Genomic DNA, 21,173 nt, shown 5'->3' with positions numbered 1-21,173 from the left:
GAGGGTTCCTTAAGACGAAGGGGAGGGAGAGACTATTTCTTGTCACTCCCTCATTTTTCCCTATATTTTTCTTCTTAGCAGCAAAGAGACTTTTTTCCTATCATTATTAAGTTGACATGGACAAGGACAACTGCTCCACTGACGATAGTGACTGTCAATAAATGAAAGGGCAAGAATAAATCTGCTAGCAGTCTGTTAATTATTGTATATAAATGGCCCCTATGGGGGGACCACAGGGAGAAAAACAACATCTGGGCAGGTGCTTGGAAAAGCACTTCATGCCCACTAACAATCATAAACCATGTGTGCTACATACTGTACTGTAAGGAATAACCTGCCCAAACAGTCACATGCTCAAGCACGCTCACACTTGCATGCTTGAGGTGATGCACATGAGCTCAGCCATAGACAACGCACGTCTTTGCTAAACCGAACAGTCCCTTGAAAGCCAAAAGCACGAGTTCCCATATATGTGTGTTGTAGATATTCAGGATATATGAGCAAATGCTGGCAAGTGGTTAGCTCAGCACAAATCAGGACTAAAAGGGATGAAATTCAAAGAGTTGTGAGCCCACCAGAGATTTTGCGTTGCCACGGAGACAAGCGAGTTACCACATTTCACTTGTTGTTTCCTGAACTCCATCTGTCATCATGGTCACGCTTAAGTTGTGGCCATGTTATCATGTTTTGTTTAATTGAAGTTTGTTAAGATTAGCTGTCAATGACACACAGCATACACATACAGTCATTGGGCACGACATTTGGTCCCCCTACATGGGTAAATACAAACCAAGACGATAATATTGCTCACTTTCTCGACGCTGTCAGAGGTATTCATTTTTCAATATGTGCTTTATTCTATTTGGCAGTTCCATTGCACGGTATCATATTTGCTATTATTTTGGCTCTCAAATGTTAATTGACATGCTTAATATGATGCCAGGGCATGTCTAGCCACTGTAAGTAATAAACAATTTCAGAAATGAATATCCCATGAACAATTTTACTCATAGTTGAAGATCATTATCTTTGTAAAGGCCGATCAGATGTTTTTCATGCAGCTCTATATGCATACCTTGTGTGTCTATAAATTGTCAAGCTTGTTGTTGCACTCCCGGGGAAGAAAAGAGCCCAAATGAGGGTGCAAACACCCCGACAAGCCCATATTAAGCGCTGCTTGCATGAATATTGTTCAAGCGTCACATGAGCCAGCAAGCGGCTGCACGTGCAGAGCGCACGGCATCGCCAGCGTGAGAGGAGGCGCCGGCTAGTGCGCATGTTTGAGAGCCACGAGATAGAAAGAGAGAGAGAGAGCAAGCCACCGTCCACACACTTTTCCTCTGGTGTTTGCTGCAGTTGGTTCACAATAGGTGAAAACGGATTCGGAGTCGCTGAGGCAGCTCATGCCAGAAGGGATCATCAGGTTTGGTGTTTCAGCACTGGACAGCTCTCCACTTGAGTACTTGATGTGGCAATCTGGTTCAGCTGATGGGAAGCTCAGACATGTAGGACTTTGTTCCACAAGTGCTGCCAAATTGGAGCCTCGAATGATGACCATCCCCGAGTTCCTCCTGGAAGTGTCCATCGTGGTGGTGGCTGTTGTTTCCGTGGTGACCAACATGTCAGTGCTGCTGTGTTTCACCCAGAGCTCAGAGTTGAGGTCCCATGTCCCGGGAGTCTTTGTCCTGAATTTGTCTTTTTCCAACATCCTCCTCGCTTTCATCAACATGCCCTCCACCTTTTTCGGGGTGTCCAAAAGCGGAGAGCCCTTTGGGAACTTGTTCTGCCAACTGGTTGGCTTTGCCGAGACTTTCCTCACCACCAACAGCATGCTGAGCATGGCGGCTCTCAGCCTGGACAGATGGATCGCCGTCATGTTTCCTCTGAGCTATTCCAGCAAGATGCGCTACCGGGATGCCATCCTGATGGTGCTCTACTCCTGGCTGCAGTCCCTCACATTCTCTCTCACTCAGCTGCTCATGGACTGGGGAGGCTACAGCCCTACGTACGCCTCGTGCACCGTTCACCTGGCCACAGAGGGAAGGTCACAGCTGGCTGCCTATGCCACCTTCACCGTGCTGCTCCACTGCAGCAGCTTCACTTTCAGCCTGGCCGTGCTGTGCTTCTCCTACCTCAAAGTTTTGAGAGTGGCCAAGTCCCACTGCAAGAGGATCGACGTCATCACAGTGCAGACTCTGCTCCTGTTGGTTGACATTCACCCCAGGTACGGCACAAGCGTACATTTTGGGGCACGTCGAAGTCTAATTGCTTGTCTGTCGTTGTGCCGAGAACATTCAGGCGACATGATCAGATAAATATATAATAGGTTCAAACATCACATGTGCATGACTCTTTCTTTCTTTGTCTTGTTAGTGTGAAAGAAAGGTGTTTGGCAGAACAGAAGAAGAGGAGGCAGAGGGCCACGAAGAAAATCTGCATTTTCATCGGTTCCTTCGTCTTCTGCTATTCACCGTATGTTATAACAAGGTAATTACCGGCTTTGTATTAGTTTACCCACCTATTACCAACAACCCTAATGAGGAAAAGCTGAGTAGAACATGGATGGGGGATATACAGTATTGTGCAAACGTTTTTGGCCACTACTATCTTTCTTCTTTTAGTGATGTTTTATAGCAAAAGTCAATTGGACACATTGGAACAGAAAACCTGTGAAAATACAAATGATGTTGAGTTGCGGTCATTCCAGTTTGCGTTTATATATCTTATGCAATTTGTACATTTCTTGCTGTGATTTGAGTTTCCTCAATTCTGCATATTATGTCATAGTTATAGCATGTAGCCTTAGGAATGATTCTGGGGTACATTTCACTCCATACTCCACAAGTGAATCGATCTATGAAACCTCCCAATTTTTTTTTTTTTGGGTTAGACAATGAATAGTTTATCTTCAATAACAGCACTCGTTGTAGTTCGTCAACCAATGTTCTGAGTGTGCACATGGATATTTGCCCTATCAGGTGTAGCCTTTTTTTTTTGCACCAAGCACGCACATACAGAGCAGGAGTCAAATTTAATAAAGCTAGTGCTTGTATATTCAGTGACTGTATGTATTGCACCGCTTTTTTTGTTTTCTTTAATGTTAAGGATACCATTTTATGCAGAAGTGTACTCAAAATAAAATTTATATACTGTATATTATATGATTTGTAGTCATAACTACATTTCATTGTGTATATAAATTATCAGCCACACATTACACGTGCACATCCTAATGAGATCCAGTACAAGAGCTGTATCTGAAATAATAGAAACGATGCGGTCAAAGAGGTTTTCATTTAACAATACCATATCTACTGTATGGTCTATCACCGTCCTGAAAAGTCTCATTGTGTAATATTTTGTTTGTTTTATTTCGTTACATGGGATAAGCAAAATGTTCAAAATAAGTGCTACACCAGCGCAAATTACAAAACAATCCAAAGCCCTTCTTTTCTCCTGCAGGTTAGTGGAGTTGTTGCCCTCTGTGCACATCCCGCAGTACTGGGGCATCACCACAAAATGTTTGTGCTATGCAAAGGCTTCAAGCGATCCCTTTGTCTACTGTCTCCTGCGACATCAGTACAGAAAGGTCCTGATACGTATCATCAGCTGCTTTTTGAGAAAGGATCATTACTTGCTGTCTGCCAGCAGCTGGAGCAGCACATTTGATACCACAGAGGACAATTGCGCCAGAACAACATGAATTCAGTGTGCAGCTCCTTCTAATGAGGCGGCAACTTGCACCCCTTCTGCTCAATGTTTGTCTGGAAGTAGCTCCAGAGCAGATGGAAGGGAACCCGTACGTTGCTCAAAGACACTTCCACTGAGGGCTTGGTCATGTGCTTCGTGAAGACAAAGTGTGACCATTTTATTTATTTATTTTTTGGTGTCAAGGACATGGAACAATGTATGCTGAATGCAGGCACGCACAGTTGTGATGTGTGTCACGCATCCTTTGAAACTCTACAGACTGTTGATTTCCATAGGGCTGGTCAGTCTGCCTGCAGAGGCACTTCCAAGGACTTCTTCATACAAGCAAATGTACACATTATACAGTATGCATTTACATCATAAATGTTATTGTACTGCACACTACCAATTATGTTGAATTTGTAAAGAAATGTTATTTCATTGCATAATATCACATTCCATAGACTCAGACAACAATGAAATTGACATTGAATATTGTGTCCAGTGCCATGCGTTTGAAATTGTATGATTGTACCATATGACAACACAAATACCTGTTTAAAGAATAAACTGGCACTTAATCAAGTAAAAACATGCCGTCTGTGTGTAAATGCGTTGAGAAATGCTCTTGTTTACCCCACAAAATGAGGTAAACATTTTGAGAATACTATTTTCATAAAAGCACCATTGTGCAACGTATTTAAACTTAGCTTGAGGGGCACTCAGTAGTGTTTTGACCTTGCATGTGAATGGAGTAGTTCCAGAAGAAATCATTGAAATACATAACTAAATAAAAAAACACAACAATACATATTGCGCTGCACTAAATTTGTGTTTGTGTCCAAGCACATTGTGGTGAGTTTCTGCCATCAGCAAAGTTCACTCTGCCAAAAATTAGACAGTGGATGACGCAACCAGCTAGTCATTCAAACACAATGTCACACAATACAAACAACTAGTCTGCCTCAATAACACCAAATACATTGTGTGATAGATAGAGAATAAAAGAAAATAACAGGAACACCATACAGTAAAGAAAAAAAAGTTGAGTGACCTCACAATGCCAAGACAGCCAACTTTGATAAAAAATGCAATTCAACAAAATATCTTAAGTTTTACTGTTTTGAAAATTGGTGTTCCCGCATTTCACAACAAAGAAATAAGAGTTTACACAACTAATTATCCCTTGTAATGTTTCCCAATTTATAGGTGCCAGTAAAAACTACTCAGAAAGCTGCTTACTTTGTTGCATTGTTCCCCTAAATGTTAATAGTTTACATTTTCAATTTCTTCCAACTGAAATTACTGTTCTAGCCCCCCATGCCCCCCAAGAATACAAGTTGTGCTTTTTATTGTGCATATGTTTGCATGTTTGTAATGAGTTGGGTACCTCCTGGTTCACAAAGACTGATCTAAGATTTTAGAATTGGGGAGGATAAGATGCTACTATTTGCAATCTCTGGCGAGGGGAAGATAAATGGCAAAAAAATAAATATGGAAATAAATTCCCCGATATGCATTTTCAATCAGATTTATATGCACAGTACAATGTAATTTAAAGGGTTACTGCTGAGCTCCTATTTCACCTCTACAGAAGGTTTCATACAAGTACTGGAATTGATGTGTTTTTGTATAAACAAGCTTAGGCCTAGTAGACAAGGAATTTTCAAATCTCAAAAGATTTTTTTTAAATCTGCGACACATCACACACATGAACAAAGTCAAGCATTTAACAATTTTGATCACGTATTGCTCCCGGAGCCATGCCTGTTTTGGGCCCTTTTACAATAATCGGAAGTCCATTGTCTCGATGATGTCAGCTTTGAGACAATTTTCTTTGCGTTCCTGGTTTTAACTACGTTCTCTCTCTCTCTCTCCACCCCCAACACACACATTGTGCGAGCGGTGCAGTGAAATATGATCAGTGCAGCGGTAAAGCCACGCTTGGCTCAACTCTGCTCAGCTCTTCAGGGTCAGGGATGCGCCGCACAAACAAAGGGAGGAAGTTTCCGTGCAGCGGCTTGTAACTACTATCCCCGCTTTTGTATCTCGCCGCTCGCAGCTGCCACATCACACAGTGTTGTCAAGCTTTTTCCTGCGTAAAGAAACATGCTTTTAAGACTTTTGGGGTTGTTTCTGGCTTTGTCGGGAAGTTGTTGGTGCGCACCACAGCAGACCTGCCATCCAGGAGATGAACTTTTGGGTGAGTAAATTGATGACGTTTTTTTTTTCATACACTTCAGCAACAAAGGGTGCATGCAACTTTAGAAGGATGTCCGCATGCGTCTATGGATGGCCTTTCTTGAATGCAGCATGGTTACGCTTAAACGAGAGAATGGTGGAAACAAACAACGTTTTGTTTGTTTCCACCATTCTCATTATGAATCCTCGATATTACTGTGGATTTAAGCGAAAATAATCCTCTCGTAAAACACATCAACAAAAGTTCTGCTCTGTGTTCGCAAATAGCGCCTCCTAGCGTTTAAGATAAGATAAGATAAGAAAACCTTTATTAGTCTCGCAATGGAGAAATCCCAGATTCACGGCAGCAAAGTTATGAAAGGAAGAAGTAGAACAACAAAATATAGGAGCTGGTGGAAAGGCAGCCACTCACGCGGCGCCATTTTGAAGTCAAAATAACAAAAATAACATACATAGATTATACATAGATCTTACGACCCTTCATTCCATCCATCTTCATGTGTGGCATTTTCCCCCTCCCGCACAGGAAGATGCAGTATCGGTGTCACCGAAGCAACACGTAAGTGACTCAGCATTATTCGTCGGAGAAGAGTTTTTAATCTTCATTTATTAATAACTGTAATCAAGCAATTCTAATGTCTGCATCACAGGTGTTACATCTAAGCTTGATGGAGGGAGGGAGGGGGGGGGGGTTGGCTGACTAAAGCAAGTCTACTTCTTGCCAAATTAGTTAGTTCTTTTCAGTTTTGGCAGAAAATCTTTACCGAACCCTCATTCCCTCATTATAAACACTTAATTGTTCAGCAAATCGCTTCTTTACATGAATTGAAGAATTGCATACTTAAATATTTGCATGTCACAAAATTCCATGACTTCTCACTTCAAATTCAATTTGTTGTTAGCTATATATACACAAACTTGCCTCACAGTTTTAAAGTTCAAGATTTAAATCTTGGGTATGTAATGGGTAGCCCATTCCAAAAAAACCCCCCAAAAACATGGAGGTTCAGTTAATGAATGAAACCAGCCGAGAGTCAAGGTATATAACTCACACCTTATTGATCGCAGCCTGCCATTCAGCTTCAAAGAATGAGGAAACCCTTAGTTTTTCGGACCTGACCTTTAGTGCCCAAAATGTTCAAATGTTTCTTTGCTGCGACATTCCACATGCCTCTCCTGTAAAATGAATGGCAGCTTAGTCCCATTTGGTTTTACACTTTTGTGCTCACCCAATGAATTTTGTGTGATAACATACGTTTCTGTTTCCCCACAGCGACCTGCACAGAGATGCATCTGAGCTACTGTAATGATGTAGGATACACTAGGTGGGTTCCAGAGGTTGGTATAACGTCACTAAAGAAAACAGTCCCACTGTGCGATGCTGTATCAAACATGCTTGGTTATTCTACTCAGTGGCTATATACAGGGCTTCCCGGTTAGCGAAGGTGTTCTGTTCCTATGGCTGCAAGTATGTACGGAGGTTGGTCAGCGCTTTAGTCTATTACTAACAGACAGTAATCCAGTTGTAAAGTCAGAATGACAATGACAAATAAATATAAATCAATCAGAGGAAATAACGGGAGTAGCGTGCCTTTTCGTGCCGTGTGATGACATATTCTTACTCCGCGCGCTTCTCGCAACAAAACCGAAGACCCCCGTATCTACTGCAAAAAAAAAAAAAGGGAACATTTGAATCCCACATGTGATGAAATCTTCCATTGATGCTCCAGAACAATGTTTCCCAACATCCTTGGCCACCGGACTCGTATGGATGCCGAATCGGGGGCAGAGTACCTCCTCCTGAGTGTCATCCATGGCCTGCTTAATGGAGAATGTTCCCCTGACATCCGTCTCGTGGGCTGCTCGGTACTCGCGTCGCCCTGCCGTGATAACAAGATGATCAAGCCCTGTCGCAGCACGTGTGAGGCCCTGAGGAAGGACTGTGCTCACACCTTTGAGGCCATACGCATGGCCTGGCCATACTTCCTGGACTGTGACCGCTTCTTTGCAAGTGACCAAGAAGGCTGCTTTGACCCACTGGCTGCCCTAAGAGGTAAAAAAACTGTTTGGCCCCTTGAACAGAATTCCAAACTTAGTCCTCCCACGCCCGTCCCAACTCCTTTTCAGCCAGACAGGTGCAAGCAAGGTCCAGCCTCTCGCCAGATGAGCCCAGCACCATCATCCAGTTCACCCATACCACCAACAGTCAGATGTACAGCTTACTGAAGAGAACGGCAGCCAAGTGTTCCCACATCTCTCGTGTCTACAGCATCGGCCGCAGCACTGAGGGCCGAGATTTACTGGTCATCGAATTCAGCAACAATCCTGGACAGCATGACCTATGTAAGTAAAATGTATTTATTGAATGGTAGCGACGGGCCATTGACTACATTTCCTTGATCAAAATATCAAGATATGGTGGAATCTCTTTGTGTTGAGTGCTTGTTTCAATCGAAATGTCGTCTTGAGTAGAGGTGTCCAATCCAGGGCCAGAAAGTAAAAACACTCAACCGGCGGGTAAACTGAGCTCGGTTACCTGCCGGTTGAGAAGAAGCAGGGTGTTTTACTTTCTGGACCTAGATTTTGACACCTCTGGAATTTAGCAATATCGTGGATGTAGCTGAACTTTACATTGCCCATGTAAATGTGTGCTTTTGTAGACGACTAATTACTAGTTGAGATGGAGTACCAGTGTCTCTGCTGGCTGCAGCCAAGTAATGTCATCCGTTGAGCCTCAATGGCTTCAAGATGAAATTGTTCTACAGTCACTTAACACTCAAGTGTTCAAGTCACTGATTATCATGTGCATCTGGGGCCTTATTTTCATAGACAGGCACCCATGCACTCTGTGTAAAAGCAGGAGCATCTTCATTTTCATGCTGGGGAAGTCCAGTTTACCTTTTTAGGGAATTCTAGCAGGGCGTTCCGGCCGACGGCGCCAGCACGCCCCCGACAGAACGTATTTTGCTGGAGCAAGTCTAAGTTAGCGTGTTTATGAATTTTGTAGACCGCGCTACACCCCAATTGTCGATCTGGCGTATTGTGTTGCACGCCGCCGTGCAATAGAAAAAAGTCGTTTATACCGTCATGATGTGTAGCGTCACATGAGAAATCCGAAAATCTTGTGAGACTTCAAATCAGTGAGTGTAATTTCCAAACCAGAAGAGGGTCTGACTGCTCAGTTCAATATGAACAGTACTATTAATGAAATATTAATTACATTAACAAGCAGATGCATATAGATACTCAAAATAACTCTGGCAATACTGTACCATTCAAACACCAATAGATGATACAATATTGCATCAAGTCATTCCCAGAGCGGTGGAAGCTGTTATGTCTTCAAAGTGGAAACTGTTACACGACAGTGGACGCAGTGGATGCTCGGATAGGGACCAAGCGCAACGCTTACCGTACATTCTTTCCACAACTTCTGAAGATCATGCCTGCTTTCTCCAAATTTGCCTCTTGTCTTCATACTCAAGTGGAGCCGGAGGTCAAGCTCATTGGCAACATGCATGGCAATGAGGTACTCGGCCGGGAGCTGCTCATCTATCTGGCTCAGTACTTGTGCTCCGAGTATACCTTGGGAAACCCACGGGTACAAACCATCATCAACACCACCCGCGTTCACATCTTGGCCTCCATGAACCCCGACGGCTACGAGCTTGCCGCTGCAGAGGTAGAGGATAGCAATGACCCGGAGCTCATCAACCAGGAAGTAAATATTGTTAACAGTACAAGAAAAGACAAATTGCCATTATCCGTTGTCAGTCCACTCTGCTTTGTCTTTCTGGAGGAAGGGTGGAGGCAAAAAGTGCTGATCTGATGATCTGATTTGATGGCAAATTGAAATGTGAAGATCTTGCAGTGAGGCATGATGTCATGTAAAGTTCCAACTTCGAGTTTTTGTAGTCTCCGAAATGTAACACATTTTATAGTTTGATGATCAGTCTGTTTTATACATAAGTCGGATAATATTTATTATTTAGAAGATTAAATTCCAAGCATTCGGACAATTTTAATTACAAAAAAGGGATCTAAACGGTCAATAGATGATCAAAGATAATTATCAAGTCATTTGACAATCGATTAGTTATTGATTAATCAATTAACCGTTGCACCCCTGGATTACTGTTCGACGTTTGTCGAAACAAAAACACATCAAACGGTTGCCTGAGCGAAGGGCAGAGGCCCAAAGTCAGATCGCGTCAACCAATTTGAATTACAGCATTCAAAAAGTGGTTGCTGCTATTAGTTTGTCCAAAGATATTATTAGCTAGACGCGTTGCTTCAGTGGACTGTTTGAGTATTCTTACTTCTGTTACCGTGGGAATAATGGATGTCATGATTTAACGATCTGATCCAATGATCCAGTGACTTGAAATCGACTCCGAAGCTGTGGCTCAATCTGATGAGGTAATTGTCACATCCCCTCGTTGTAATTGTTATCGTAATCCATCATTATTTGAACTCGTTCGGCTTGAGCGAGTATTTTTTCCTGGCCTTAAAGTATCCAGGACAGTACAAAATGATTGTAAATAAATCTAACAAAGCTTGAAACCTCTTTAAAGCGAATTCAATTTTTTTTTTAGACCTACCTCATAGGGGCCGGCAAGACAACGGCATACACTACACTCGCGTAGTGACGAGGTCAGGGCTGAGTGACTCGAATAATGTGAGAGAATGATGACAAGTAGAAATCATTGACTCACGGCAGTACTCATGCCTTCCACCCTCCACTCTCTTTTTTTGCCTGTACCTACCCGGGTCCTCCCACACCCAGATCGAGTCATCACTTATTTTAGATTTATGAGCTTTAACGCAAGCAGAATTGACAAATTATATCGCACGCTACCTGGCAGTGGGAGAACTCTGCTTTCAATTAACCAGTAATCAACGTATTTCTTACTCATCATCATTATCAGGCGAATTCTGTATCCTGTGACACATTTGTCACCCTTTACCCAGCAAACGCATTTTCCGTCGGAAATCTTAACATTCTGAAAGAGCGACTTCTCTCAAATCCGTTAACACTGTCGTGGATCTGTGTTTTTGTTGACTTTTCATCTGATGTCATGTTTTCCTGCGTCCTTTTTTCATATCTCGTCCACTTGTTAGATGCTTGTCTCCATCAGTTCTCGTCAGCCCATTTCCTTGCGTCCGCCAAGCACCTTCCTCGAGCTACTCGTGTCTTATCCAGGTGTGTCTCGTGTCTTACCAATTTGTTTCTATCCTCTCCCGCCGCACAAAAAACGGAGAGGAATTTATTTCCATGAGACAAAGAAGACACCTGGAAAAATCTCAATACTAAAATGGCAAAGCCTACCCCACCCCTAATAAACAACAAATAAAATAATCATCATCATCAAAGTAACAACGAACCCAAACAGAACACATACATGACAAGAAACTTGACAAAACTATGGAAAAGGTGACTCGCAACAGCAACAATGAACCGAAAGTAGGGAACTAAATGCAAACAAATCGCTGAGCCAATGGACACGCCGCGAGTGATTGAAAGGGAGCTGATTGACTGACACAAGAAAAAGGACTGATGAGAATAGTTGGAGACGAAAACATAACGAGTAGACAGTACATGAAAAAAGCGGCACAAGAAAACAACATGAGTTAAAACTAAACTAAACTTTTTTTTAAAAAAGGGGCTTCTTACTCCGTGTTTCCTTTCTGCATGCATATACTGTATGCACTGGACTGATCACATGACTTCTCTTGTCGGATACATGGTCTCTCTTGTCTACGTGTTAACAATGGACTTGACAAAGATAGTCTAACACTTTCTTAGTAGTTTTGTCACCACATGCTTCCCTTGATGCCTGCTCCCTTTAACATCGTCTTCCTCGTCACAATCAATGGGCCGTGTACATTGAGGTCACTCTTTCTCACATGGTTTAACGCTCCCAGTTGTTTGAATATAAATGTTTCAGGGTCACTTGCTGAACGGTTGGACTCATGGCCGCACAAACGCCCAGAACATTGACCTGAACCGCAACTTTCCTGACCTCACTTCGGTCTTCTACCGGAACCGTCGCAGCAGGCACTACCGAACTGATCACATCCCAATTCCTGATGGCTATTGGTTTGACAAGGTACAATGAAATTAGGTCGCGTTTATTTATATTTTCTCTAAGTGTCGATGTTGTTGTTGAATAAACCAATCACTCAGATCATAATACAGTAGATAAAACTTTATGTCCTCTTGTCAATGAACTGAATGTACTAATTCAAACCACTGATATAGTTAGTTCAATACATGTGATGCACTGTAGGTGGCACCAGAGACCTTTGCGGTGATGAAGTGGATCAGGTCAATTCCTTTTGTCCAGTCAGCCAGCCTCCATGGAGGTGAGCTGGTGGTCTCTTATCCCTTTGACTACTCCAGACACCCACACGAGGAGAAGATGTTCTCACCCACTCAAGATGAACGGGTAACGGATGAATGAATGAAATGGGAAGACTGATGTGGATGATAGTTGTCGACGTAACTCTCCCAATAACCATGCCACCTGCAGGTGTTTAAGCAACTGGCGCGTACGTATGCAGACGCCCATGCCACTATGTCAGACAATGACACAGACAGGTGTGGAGCAATTTTTTACCTAACGAAGGGCATCATCAACGGGGCACTGTGGTACAGTTTTCCTGGAGGTGAGAAAGAGAATACTATGTATTCATTTGTTTCAGCGGACTTCCAAGGCAATGTACTGGCTAGTGTACAAGCACTGTGCAAAGTCAGCCCCTTGTAGTTTTTGGGTTTTAATGACCATTTCTCACAGCTGTCATTTCGCCAAATAGTCATCGGTTATGTTAGCAAGAGTGTATTTGCATTCGAACAAGAGTGATGTAAATAATAACTGTTCAAAGCACTCTAACGGTTGCCTTTGCACAGTTACCACATGTAGTATTTCTCTTTTGCAGGTATGTCAGACTTTAACTACCTGCACACAAATTGTTTGGAGATCACCGTCGAGCTGGGCTGTGACAAATTCCCTTCCGAAGTCGAGCTTTACCCCGAATGGAAGCGCAACAAGGAAGCTTTGCTCAGTTTTATAGAGTCGGCAAGTACATCTGAAAGTTTTGTTAACTTGGCAACATTGACTGCATGAGAACTGCTCCCAACATCTATCTGAGGAAGGGCCATTAATAATGGTTCACAGAGCTAACGTTGACAAAGATGCCAAAACTGTTGCCGGTGCATGTGATGGGAAAAGAAAATAGAGTTTCACTTTTTCATTGAGCTGCTCATACAGGTCCATCGGGGGATTAAAGGTGTTGTAAAGGATGTTCATGGCAATGGGATCAAAGATGCCACAATCTCTGTCAAGGGGATTCGGAAAGATATCACCACGGGTAAAATTTTGCTGGAATATCACCTTGTTCCTTTTTGTTTTTGTTCTCATTTTCCTGACTACTTGTCTGACGTCACCACTCTTGCTCTGTGCACCCTCGTCGTTCAGCTGAAGGTGGAGACTACTGGCGTCTGCTGAGCGCTGGGACTCACATCGTGACAGCCACTGCCAAAGGTTACTCAAGGGTCAGCAAACGGGTTCATCTGCCTCACAGCTTGAACAAGGCTGGACGTGTGGACTTTGTTTTGAAGAAGGTCTGTTGACTGTTCTGCAACATATGATGGATAAAATGGGATCTCTGCTCTCTATTGTCACTCTCCTTTACGTCTTGTACGCAGGTTCCCCTGAAGCCGGATCTTGACGACCACTTCTTCCCCACGACAGACACATGGGATCGATTTGACCCTTACAATGAGTTTGAACGTTACAGCGAGTCATCTGTAGTTGAGGGTGGGACAGAGCGTCAGGAAAAGCCCTGGTGGTGGTCCTACTTCTCCCAGTCTGGCATCTCGCCTCCAAGCTGGCTGCTGCGAAATGTCTAAATTCACTTGAGGACAACACAAATCTCATTGTACCACTGTAAAACGCTTTTTGGATGCATTCTTGGAGCATCTGAGATATATTAACATTGACTTCAACACCGCAAACACAAGTTTAATGCTTTTGAAAGGATGTGACGAAACTCTTCTACCAGGAATCACATGTAACTCTAGTGAGCATTTGAAGGTGATGACATCCCCAAAAAATGGAACGCACTCCGCAGATTTTCAGAAAAGTAAAGGCAGCTGCATAAAATACGCTTGTTTTGTTCTTGCAGTCTAATGGTTATTTCTTGTGTTGCAACATGTGTCAACTTATAAATGTAGGATTTAAAAAAATAATACTTTCACCCCGCACAAGTTTTGGTACGCACGGTAATTAGGTGCAACTGAACTCAGCAAACAATATGTTGCAGTTTTACCACCGAGAATTTTTGACATTGTGTACGAATATAGCAGCTGTTGTACCTTTCAGCCTGTCCCATCAGGGGTCGCCACAGCGAGTCCCTCGCTCCAGGATGCATTCTTTTTCTTATATGGTAATACCAATTTTGACCGACAGAGAACGCCAGGGTACATGTACGCAAGCCTCAAGCTCTACCAAGCCAACGCTTTCTCACAATAAAAACTACATTACTGAACATGAAGACTACTCAACAACAGTAATTAAGGTATATACAGTAACTGCACATACTTGTGGCGTAAATAATTTACTATTTTATTCTTATATTCAAATAAGCTAGTTCAGCATTAATTTATAGATGTGCACACACACACACTCAAGTTAATCGGGCAAAGTTCCAGGATTTTTTTTTCTCTAAAGCGAAGCTTGATCACAGATAGAGTTGCTGAGAAAATAATTTATAAATATATTTCCGAATATCAAATACAATTTTGGACCGACTTAGCTGGGGTTACATTGATTGGCCCTCCTCAGCCTCTGTGTCGCACCATCCCTGGTAATAATGGAAAAATCAAGTTAAATGTTAAAAAAAAAAGTAGGCCTATTGTATCCATCCATCCATTCATTTTCTGAACTGCTTTATCCTCACAAGGGTTGTGGAGGGGGGGGGGGCTATCCCAGCTGTCTTCGGGCAGTAGGCGGGGAACACCCTGAAACGGTTGCCAGCCAATCAAAGGGCACACAGAGACAAACAACCATCCACACTCACACTCACACCTAGGGACAATTTGGAGTGTTCAATCAGCCTGCCATGCATGTTTTTGGAATGTGGGAGGAAACTGAAGTACCCGGAGAAAACCCACGCAGGCCCGGGGAGAACATGCAAACTCCACACAGGAAGGATCGAACCCACCACCTCTGCACTGTGAGGCCAACGCGCTAACCACTGGACCACCGGGCCACCCGTAGGCCTATTTTACTGAACCCTAAAACAAGATGATTTGCTATTTGTTTACTTTGATGCTTCTCAGGTGTTTTGCAGAAGAACATTTCTCGATCCGAATTGTGTGCAGGCAGACGGTCACTTATCCTTGCGCTGGTGGTAATCATCAAAATGATGTTTTCAGTGGATAGACATGCTCCGCTAATCAGTGGAGCAAAACAGAACTGAAACCACATAACCCAAGAATAAAAATGTATTTGGCCAGGAAGGGAATGGTTTACAATTAGACAAGGTATCACAGTTTAGTAGTCAGTAATATCGTGGGTTATCTAACTGTGGTGATTAGCTCACGCTTTCGCAGTGTTTTACCAGGTTAGTTTTAGCATTAAAGCATCTGCCTCACAATTTCAAGTCACAGGGAAACTAAAAACGTTTTTTTGTGTAACTAACGAAAGCTATGTTTGAACTATCCACAATTCACGTACGTTCAAGAAATTCTTCACTTTATCATCACGCATCCATTACACAGTCAATTTCAGATAGTAGATTTTACTCTAATCGAGGAAAATTAAACTCTGAAAAATACTATTTGGTCCCAGTCTAAACTTGGAAGAGAGTATTCAGATATTCCGATAAAATTTTACTCAAAGTAGTGGACTAATTGTACTCCAAACAATAAAAATAAACCTTTACTTGATGAAAACCCAAGTTACTCACCCACATTTTACACCGATGAGAGTAGGTGGCGGAGCCTCAAATACTCAAGTGAAGAGACTTTGATCCTCAGCAAGCTCTATAGGAGCCTGATAATGATCCTGATCATTTGAATCAGGTGTGGAAAAAATCCCCAAACTGTGACCCTGTAAAAATTACTCTTCCATTTTTTTCTGCGTACTGGCCCTGCGTATTGGGCAATGTCGCCAAGTAGGCTGAAGAACAACTGAATGACATATAAGATTTCTCACTGTACATATTTTTGAATACATGGACTAATAAAAAATTATTCAGCAAATTGCAAATAATACATTTGGTTATATTCTGTACTGAGTAATATGTTATTAATTGAGAAGGCTTCTCATTTATTTCAAAACCATGGGGGTTACCTGTTTCACAATTGAGAAATAATTGACCTCCATCCGAGCAAAATTGTTCATATTATGGTTATTGGCTTGCAGGATTAACACATTGAAAGATTGCCTTGGGAAAGGAATGGTGTTGAAAAGTTCCAATTCCCATAAATATTTGAGCTCTGCAGTGTTGATCAAGTACACAAAATATCCCAGAAAATTACCTAACTAACCAGTTGTTCATAAAGTTTCAACATGATGCATTTACATGACTCTCAAATTCTTGAGCACAGCAATGGATTTGTCTGGAATTGGTTTGGTGTTTCGTTTTTTTTTTCTTAGGCTTTGATTCTCAGGCTCTCACTGCTGTTAGTGTTTAACCGTAAAGAGAATTGTTGCAAGAAGAAGTCATTGTCGCTGTTTAAAGTTGTTTGTAACTAAACTGTCCAATACATGAGTCCCAAATGCTTTGTTGTAATGCATACCAGGGACAAAAACAATGTGTCAATTGTAATACATCCCACAAGACTGGCTCGAGTTCAATTTTTACTGCCAGTATTTCATCCTGAAACAAAAACCTCGATAAACTCCCTGCATTAACATTACAGTGAACGTCAAACTATGAACAAATCCACGCTACTCTAAGCAGCGAGGCTTTGAAAAGTCAGACAGAATGTGTTCATAGTGTTCCAAGAGAACAACTCTTTCTTCTATCGGTCTGTCACCCTAACAGAAAGTAGGAACAACCATTTTTTTTCTGCCTGGTCTCAAATCTTTTCATCTTTTGTAAAGGTGCTCGTAAGTCTTTTTTCCAAAAAACAGAATCATGGTTGAGCCTGATGACCAAACAGCAGAACAAAGTCATGCAAGCACACAATGCGTGGATTGCTACTGCTAACACTTGGCGCATATAGGTGTGAGCAACGTCTATGACACAGCGCACAAGAACTAGTTTTGTTCATGTTTTCTCCTAAAATGGAATTCTGCTCTTCTCTACTGCCTCTAATGGAGCGAGTACCACTTTTGAATTGGGCTATAATTATCTTCCTTCCAAGGCAGCGTGTTCCCAGATGTCTCCTCCTTATGCTCTCGGAGTGACTTTCCATCGGGCAGACTGCGACTGACGTTCTCTCTCTTTCCTCGGCCTCCCCAATGCACCATGTAGTCACTTTCAATCTGACTGCATCACTTTCTGTAACTTAACACTTTTTAACACTCAGCATATATAATGCAAATACCGAACCACTTTGCTCTGAAGTCCGTCCGTCGCTCTCCTTTTCTCTTGCTGCTCTCAGTCTTTCAATCCTGTAGCTATCTAGCTGTTATGCCCCAGGAGTAGAGGCCTGCTCAATGTGGCAGAGATGATTTGTTTGCTTTGCAATTATTTTCCGTCAGTGGAGACAAATGGATTCATACTGCATAGAAAAACCCACACAGACGGGGCTGGAGCGGTGAATGCAGTGGAACAGACTAATGTGCACTGCCAACAGATAAAGACAAAGATGAGCCACATAGTGCAACTCGGGTGAGGAGCAGAAAGCTTTGAAACTGGAAAGACAAAATGTATGACAAGGGCCATGTAGCTTTCCTCCATATTTATTGCAATAGTGTGCTATGTGATGGACGAAAGAATTGATTGATCAAAATAGGAAGATCTCTGATGTAGCCAAAAAAACCCATCGCATAAACATCATTGTCGAGAATCTAACAGCCCACCTGGAAGAATCATTAACATCATTAACAACGTGCGTTAAATGCCAAACAGATCGACTGTAAAGGCCCTTTTACTGAATTCTAACCTTTACGGTATGTAACATTTTAGGTCTCATATGCTTCATGGGCATTTGCGGAAATAAGGCGAATCGTTCATAAGATTCTTAAAAGTCTCTGTTTGGTTTTCTAGCTATGGTCCACAAAATCACATCGTCAGTTCCAATATGACAGAGAAAAGCAGGGCCAAAGATACCCTTTTAGCTCAGTCCTCTCGATGGTATGCACCATTTAATGTGAATCAAGGCATAGGCCAAATGAGGTGAGGGTTAGAATGCAGTGGCAAGCTGTGCATTTGGTACCTTGGCCTTCAGATTTACCCAATTTCACTGTTAATGCCAATACTATCACGTCCCAGTGGTAGAATCCATCAACAGCGCAAACATAATAGCAGTGCAGCTGACAAAATGAGAACGATAGAAAGTTGGACGAAAAACCATGAACACAGTTTCATGGAACCACCATTACGATTTGGATTGTAAATCTAGGTCAGTGCATCTGATGTTGTTCTGACCAACAGAGAAAGTCTTGCTGGTGTTACGGCAACCTTGGTGAAGCATGCGGCCGAGTTGGGGGACTACGGCAAGCAAAAGCTTCATCAAGACTTTTGTTTCATAGCATCCAATTAAGACATTTCGATGTGTACAGGAACATAAACCTGACTTGATTCGAAAAATAAGGGTCTGAAATTAATGTCATGTATTTTGCCATGACGCTATTCAAAATGCACATCATAATCTGCATTCATTGTATTGGATTGCACGTACGTTTTGTTGCGTAATCCCTCGGTGAGAGGTGAGTGAGTCTTTCAACTTGAAGAATATGTGGAGTGAGGACAGACATGAGGTGAAGGTTTCCCCCCCTCCATTGCCCCCAAAGTGTGATGGACACAACTTGAACCAAAGACTTTCGCTGTCTCCACAGTATTGAACTTTCAGACTATCCACACGAAAAGAGATTAACCTTTTCCTCTCATGCTTGTGTCTCCTCAATTTCTCTCTTTCTGCATCCTTCTGTCTCCCCTCTTCCTCTTTTTACAACCCCGTTTCCCCTTTGCGGTGTCTTTGTTGACTATTCCTTTTGCTGCGCTCCCCTCCTCCTCCCGTGTCACCCTTTCCTTTCCTCCTTTTGTACGAAAGGCAGGTTCAGGGGTCACCAATTACCCGAAGAGGGCTGAGAAAGTTGTATGGGCTCTGGCCTCGGAGCTGCCATGTTGCATTACTATCATGTAGATTTCAGGTACGCAACAGCCACTGGCTGCCGGCACAGCAGCATCAACCTCAGTCCCGGTATCATACTGAAGAGACGAGGGTTCAGCTCCTCATGCCTCAGTGGAAGGCCGCCTCTCTTGCTGACCTATGCGGCAGAACTAATGTGTATGTCTAGACTTCGTGGAAACTCATCTTTGTGGACGTACAGTACAGTAGGCTACTCTGCTGAACAAATGCATTGGACCACCACCCAGAGTAATATTTATGGCACAGTTGCTTGAAATGAACAACAAATAATCACCCTCAAAAGCTCGTTTTTGTTTTGTTTTTGTTCCTGTAATGGTTAGCAAACCGTGATGTTAAGATAAACTGCTGTATAAAGTAATTGTTATTATCTGATTATCTTATTATTATTGATTGATTATGCAAATGTCAAATTGCAGTTATTTTCAGAAAAAGAAAACAATAGCGGTCAAATGTTATGCTTGATTTATTTCTGGTCAGTGAGTTATCGCAAATGGTGGCATAAAAAAGGTTTGAAATTATTCATTCCTGTTCAAAATAATAAAACACCCAGAGGTCACTGACAAGGAAGAAAAAAGTAAGGCACTCCATTACGCTTGGTATTCTTGACATGACAGGCAGTGAGATACATTTGTGAAGCACTGTAAATTCACGCGTGCAGAATGCGTAAATCATGTTTAGGTTTGCATGGTAAGTGGCTTTTTTTGTTTGTTGTTAGATATGAGGTCAGGAATTTCACTTTCGGCCACCACATCATGCACAATCCCAAACATCTGATTCTCTTCAGAGACAGGCAGAATTTTTGATATTGTAAAATATTGACTTGTTGAAAAGTAAAGGCCCTCGCTTGCCCTTTCCTAACACCATCAAGCGGAATTTTTTCAGGCTCCAGACACAGCCCAGCACTGTTCAGGCCGGGGCCAACAGAAGCTGTGCAGCCAGATGGAGTTGAAACGGCTCCTGAATAGCGAATCTCAGAATCCGATTCACTGTGCTCAGCCAAACCCACGGTAATTACAAAAACAGTGCTTGGTTCACTAATAATGGGTGCGTGTCATCTCCAATCCCCAGACCGCCTGTCTGTCCACGCCACAGAGGCAGCAATTACAGGCTTGGACCTTCCACTGGACGTGCACGCAGTAAGTGTGCAGGGGAACAGTGGACTGTGTGCGGGGGCGGCACGTTAAGGAGTGAACAAGTAACTGAAAGAGATGTGTGTGAGAACGCTGGGAAAGCAAAATGTGCTCACGCCGCTTTAGCTTCTTATGAATGTTAGTTAGCAGTTAATGGTAGTAATACTGAACAGGTAAGGCCATCATTTGTTGAAAGGCTCTCAGGCCCCAATGATCAGATTCACGCTAACCTTTTAAGTATTTATTTATTTATTTATTTTTAACGCACTTGTTAGAGAAGCACTCATTAAGTGCACTAAAACCTCTTGAATCTTGCTTCTGTCTTTTGTGTCATTTCACAGGAATTCCTTGTCGCAATGCATTGGTCAAACAAGGCGAATTATATTATACACAATTGCAATAGCTTGTAAAAATTGACATATTGCTTTAAATTCATGGATGACTGGTTAGCACGTCTACACAGTACAGACAACCACGGTTCAAATCCGGACTCTGGCCTTTCTGTTTGGAGTTTGCATGTTCTCCATGTGCTGTGTGGGTTTTCTCTGGGTATTCCGGTGTACTCCCACGTTCCAAAAACCTGCACGGTAGGTTAATGGAACACTCTGAATTGTCCTCAGGTGTGAGTGTGAGCGCCGATGGTTGTTTGTCTTTGAGTGCCCTCCGATTGGCTGGCGACCAGTTCAAAGTGTACCCTGTCAACTGCCCAAAGACAGCTTGGATAGGCTCCAGCACAGCCCGCGACCCTCATGAGGATAAGCGGCTTGGATAATGGATGGATGGATGCTCTAACCTCCTTTACTTCCATGTGGGAATGTGAG

The 21,173-nt window shown here is 42.6% G+C and overlaps 2 protein-coding genes across 3 annotated transcripts; both read left to right on the top strand.

Moving 5' to 3' along the window:
* Positions 1–1,388: 1,388 nt before the first annotated feature.
* On the top strand, positions 1,389–4,256 carry gpr78a (G protein-coupled receptor 78a). The gene is made up of 3 exons (XM_086120035.1): positions 1,389–2,224; positions 2,374–2,487; positions 3,463–4,256. Exons 1-3 carry the CDS (start codon positions 1,404–1,406, stop codon positions 3,701–3,703), a joined length of 1,176 nt encoding a protein of 391 aa, XP_085976161.1. The 5' UTR covers positions 1,389–1,403; the 3' UTR covers positions 3,704–4,256.
* Positions 4,257–5,644: 1,388 nt separating this feature from the next.
* Positions 5,645–14,051, top strand: cpz (carboxypeptidase Z). 2 transcript variants are annotated; one of them, XM_086120029.1, is made up of 13 exons: positions 5,645–5,893; positions 6,419–6,451; positions 7,166–7,217; positions 7,623–7,945; positions 8,020–8,235; positions 9,378–9,613; positions 11,841–12,002; positions 12,183–12,341; positions 12,426–12,561; positions 12,832–12,971; positions 13,164–13,263; positions 13,371–13,516; positions 13,601–14,051. In XM_086120029.1, exons 1-13 carry the CDS (start codon positions 5,800–5,802, stop codon positions 13,802–13,804), a joined length of 2,001 nt encoding a protein of 666 aa, XP_085976155.1. In that variant the 5' UTR covers positions 5,645–5,799; the 3' UTR covers positions 13,805–14,051. The 2 variants fall into 2 exon arrangements, with proteins under 2 accessions (XP_085976155.1, XP_085976154.1); XM_086120028.1 differs by having other exon boundaries at positions 5,654–5,893; positions 9,378–9,574.
* The last annotated feature ends 7,122 nt before the right edge of the window (positions 14,052–21,173 follow it).

This window comes from Hippocampus guttulatus, chromosome 9 (genome assembly GCF_054856545.1).
Source record: "Hippocampus guttulatus isolate MCC_2025c chromosome 9, RoL_Hgut_1.0, whole genome shotgun sequence".
Classification (NCBI taxonomy): Eukaryota; Metazoa; Chordata; class Actinopteri; order Syngnathiformes; family Syngnathidae; genus Hippocampus; species Hippocampus guttulatus.
This window is presented reverse-complemented; position numbering and strand designations above follow the sequence as displayed.

Bases quoted from the DNA above. Each gene is read 5' to 3' on its own strand.
- gpr78a (XM_086120035.1), top strand. From the start codon at position 1,404: ATGCCAGAAGGGATCATCAGGTTTGGTGTTTCAGCACTGGACAGCTCT. The intron at 2,225-2,373 runs GTACGGCACAAG...TTGTCTTGTTAG, and splicing joins TTGGTTGACATTCACCCCAG to TGTGAAAGAAAGGTGTTTGG. The intron at 2,488-3,462 runs GTAATTACCGGC...TTTCTCCTGCAG, and splicing joins TCACCGTATGTTATAACAAG to GTTAGTGGAGTTGTTGCCCT.
- cpz (XM_086120029.1), top strand. From the start codon at position 5,800: ATGCTTTTAAGACTTTTGGGGTTGTTTCTGGCTTTGTCGGGAAGTTGT. The intron at 7,218-7,622 runs GTGGGTTCCAGA...TTGATGCTCCAG, and splicing joins AATGATGTAGGATACACTAG to AACAATGTTTCCCAACATCC. The intron at 12,972-13,163 runs GCAAGTACATCT...CTGCTCATACAG, and splicing joins TGCTCAGTTTTATAGAGTCG to GTCCATCGGGGGATTAAAGG.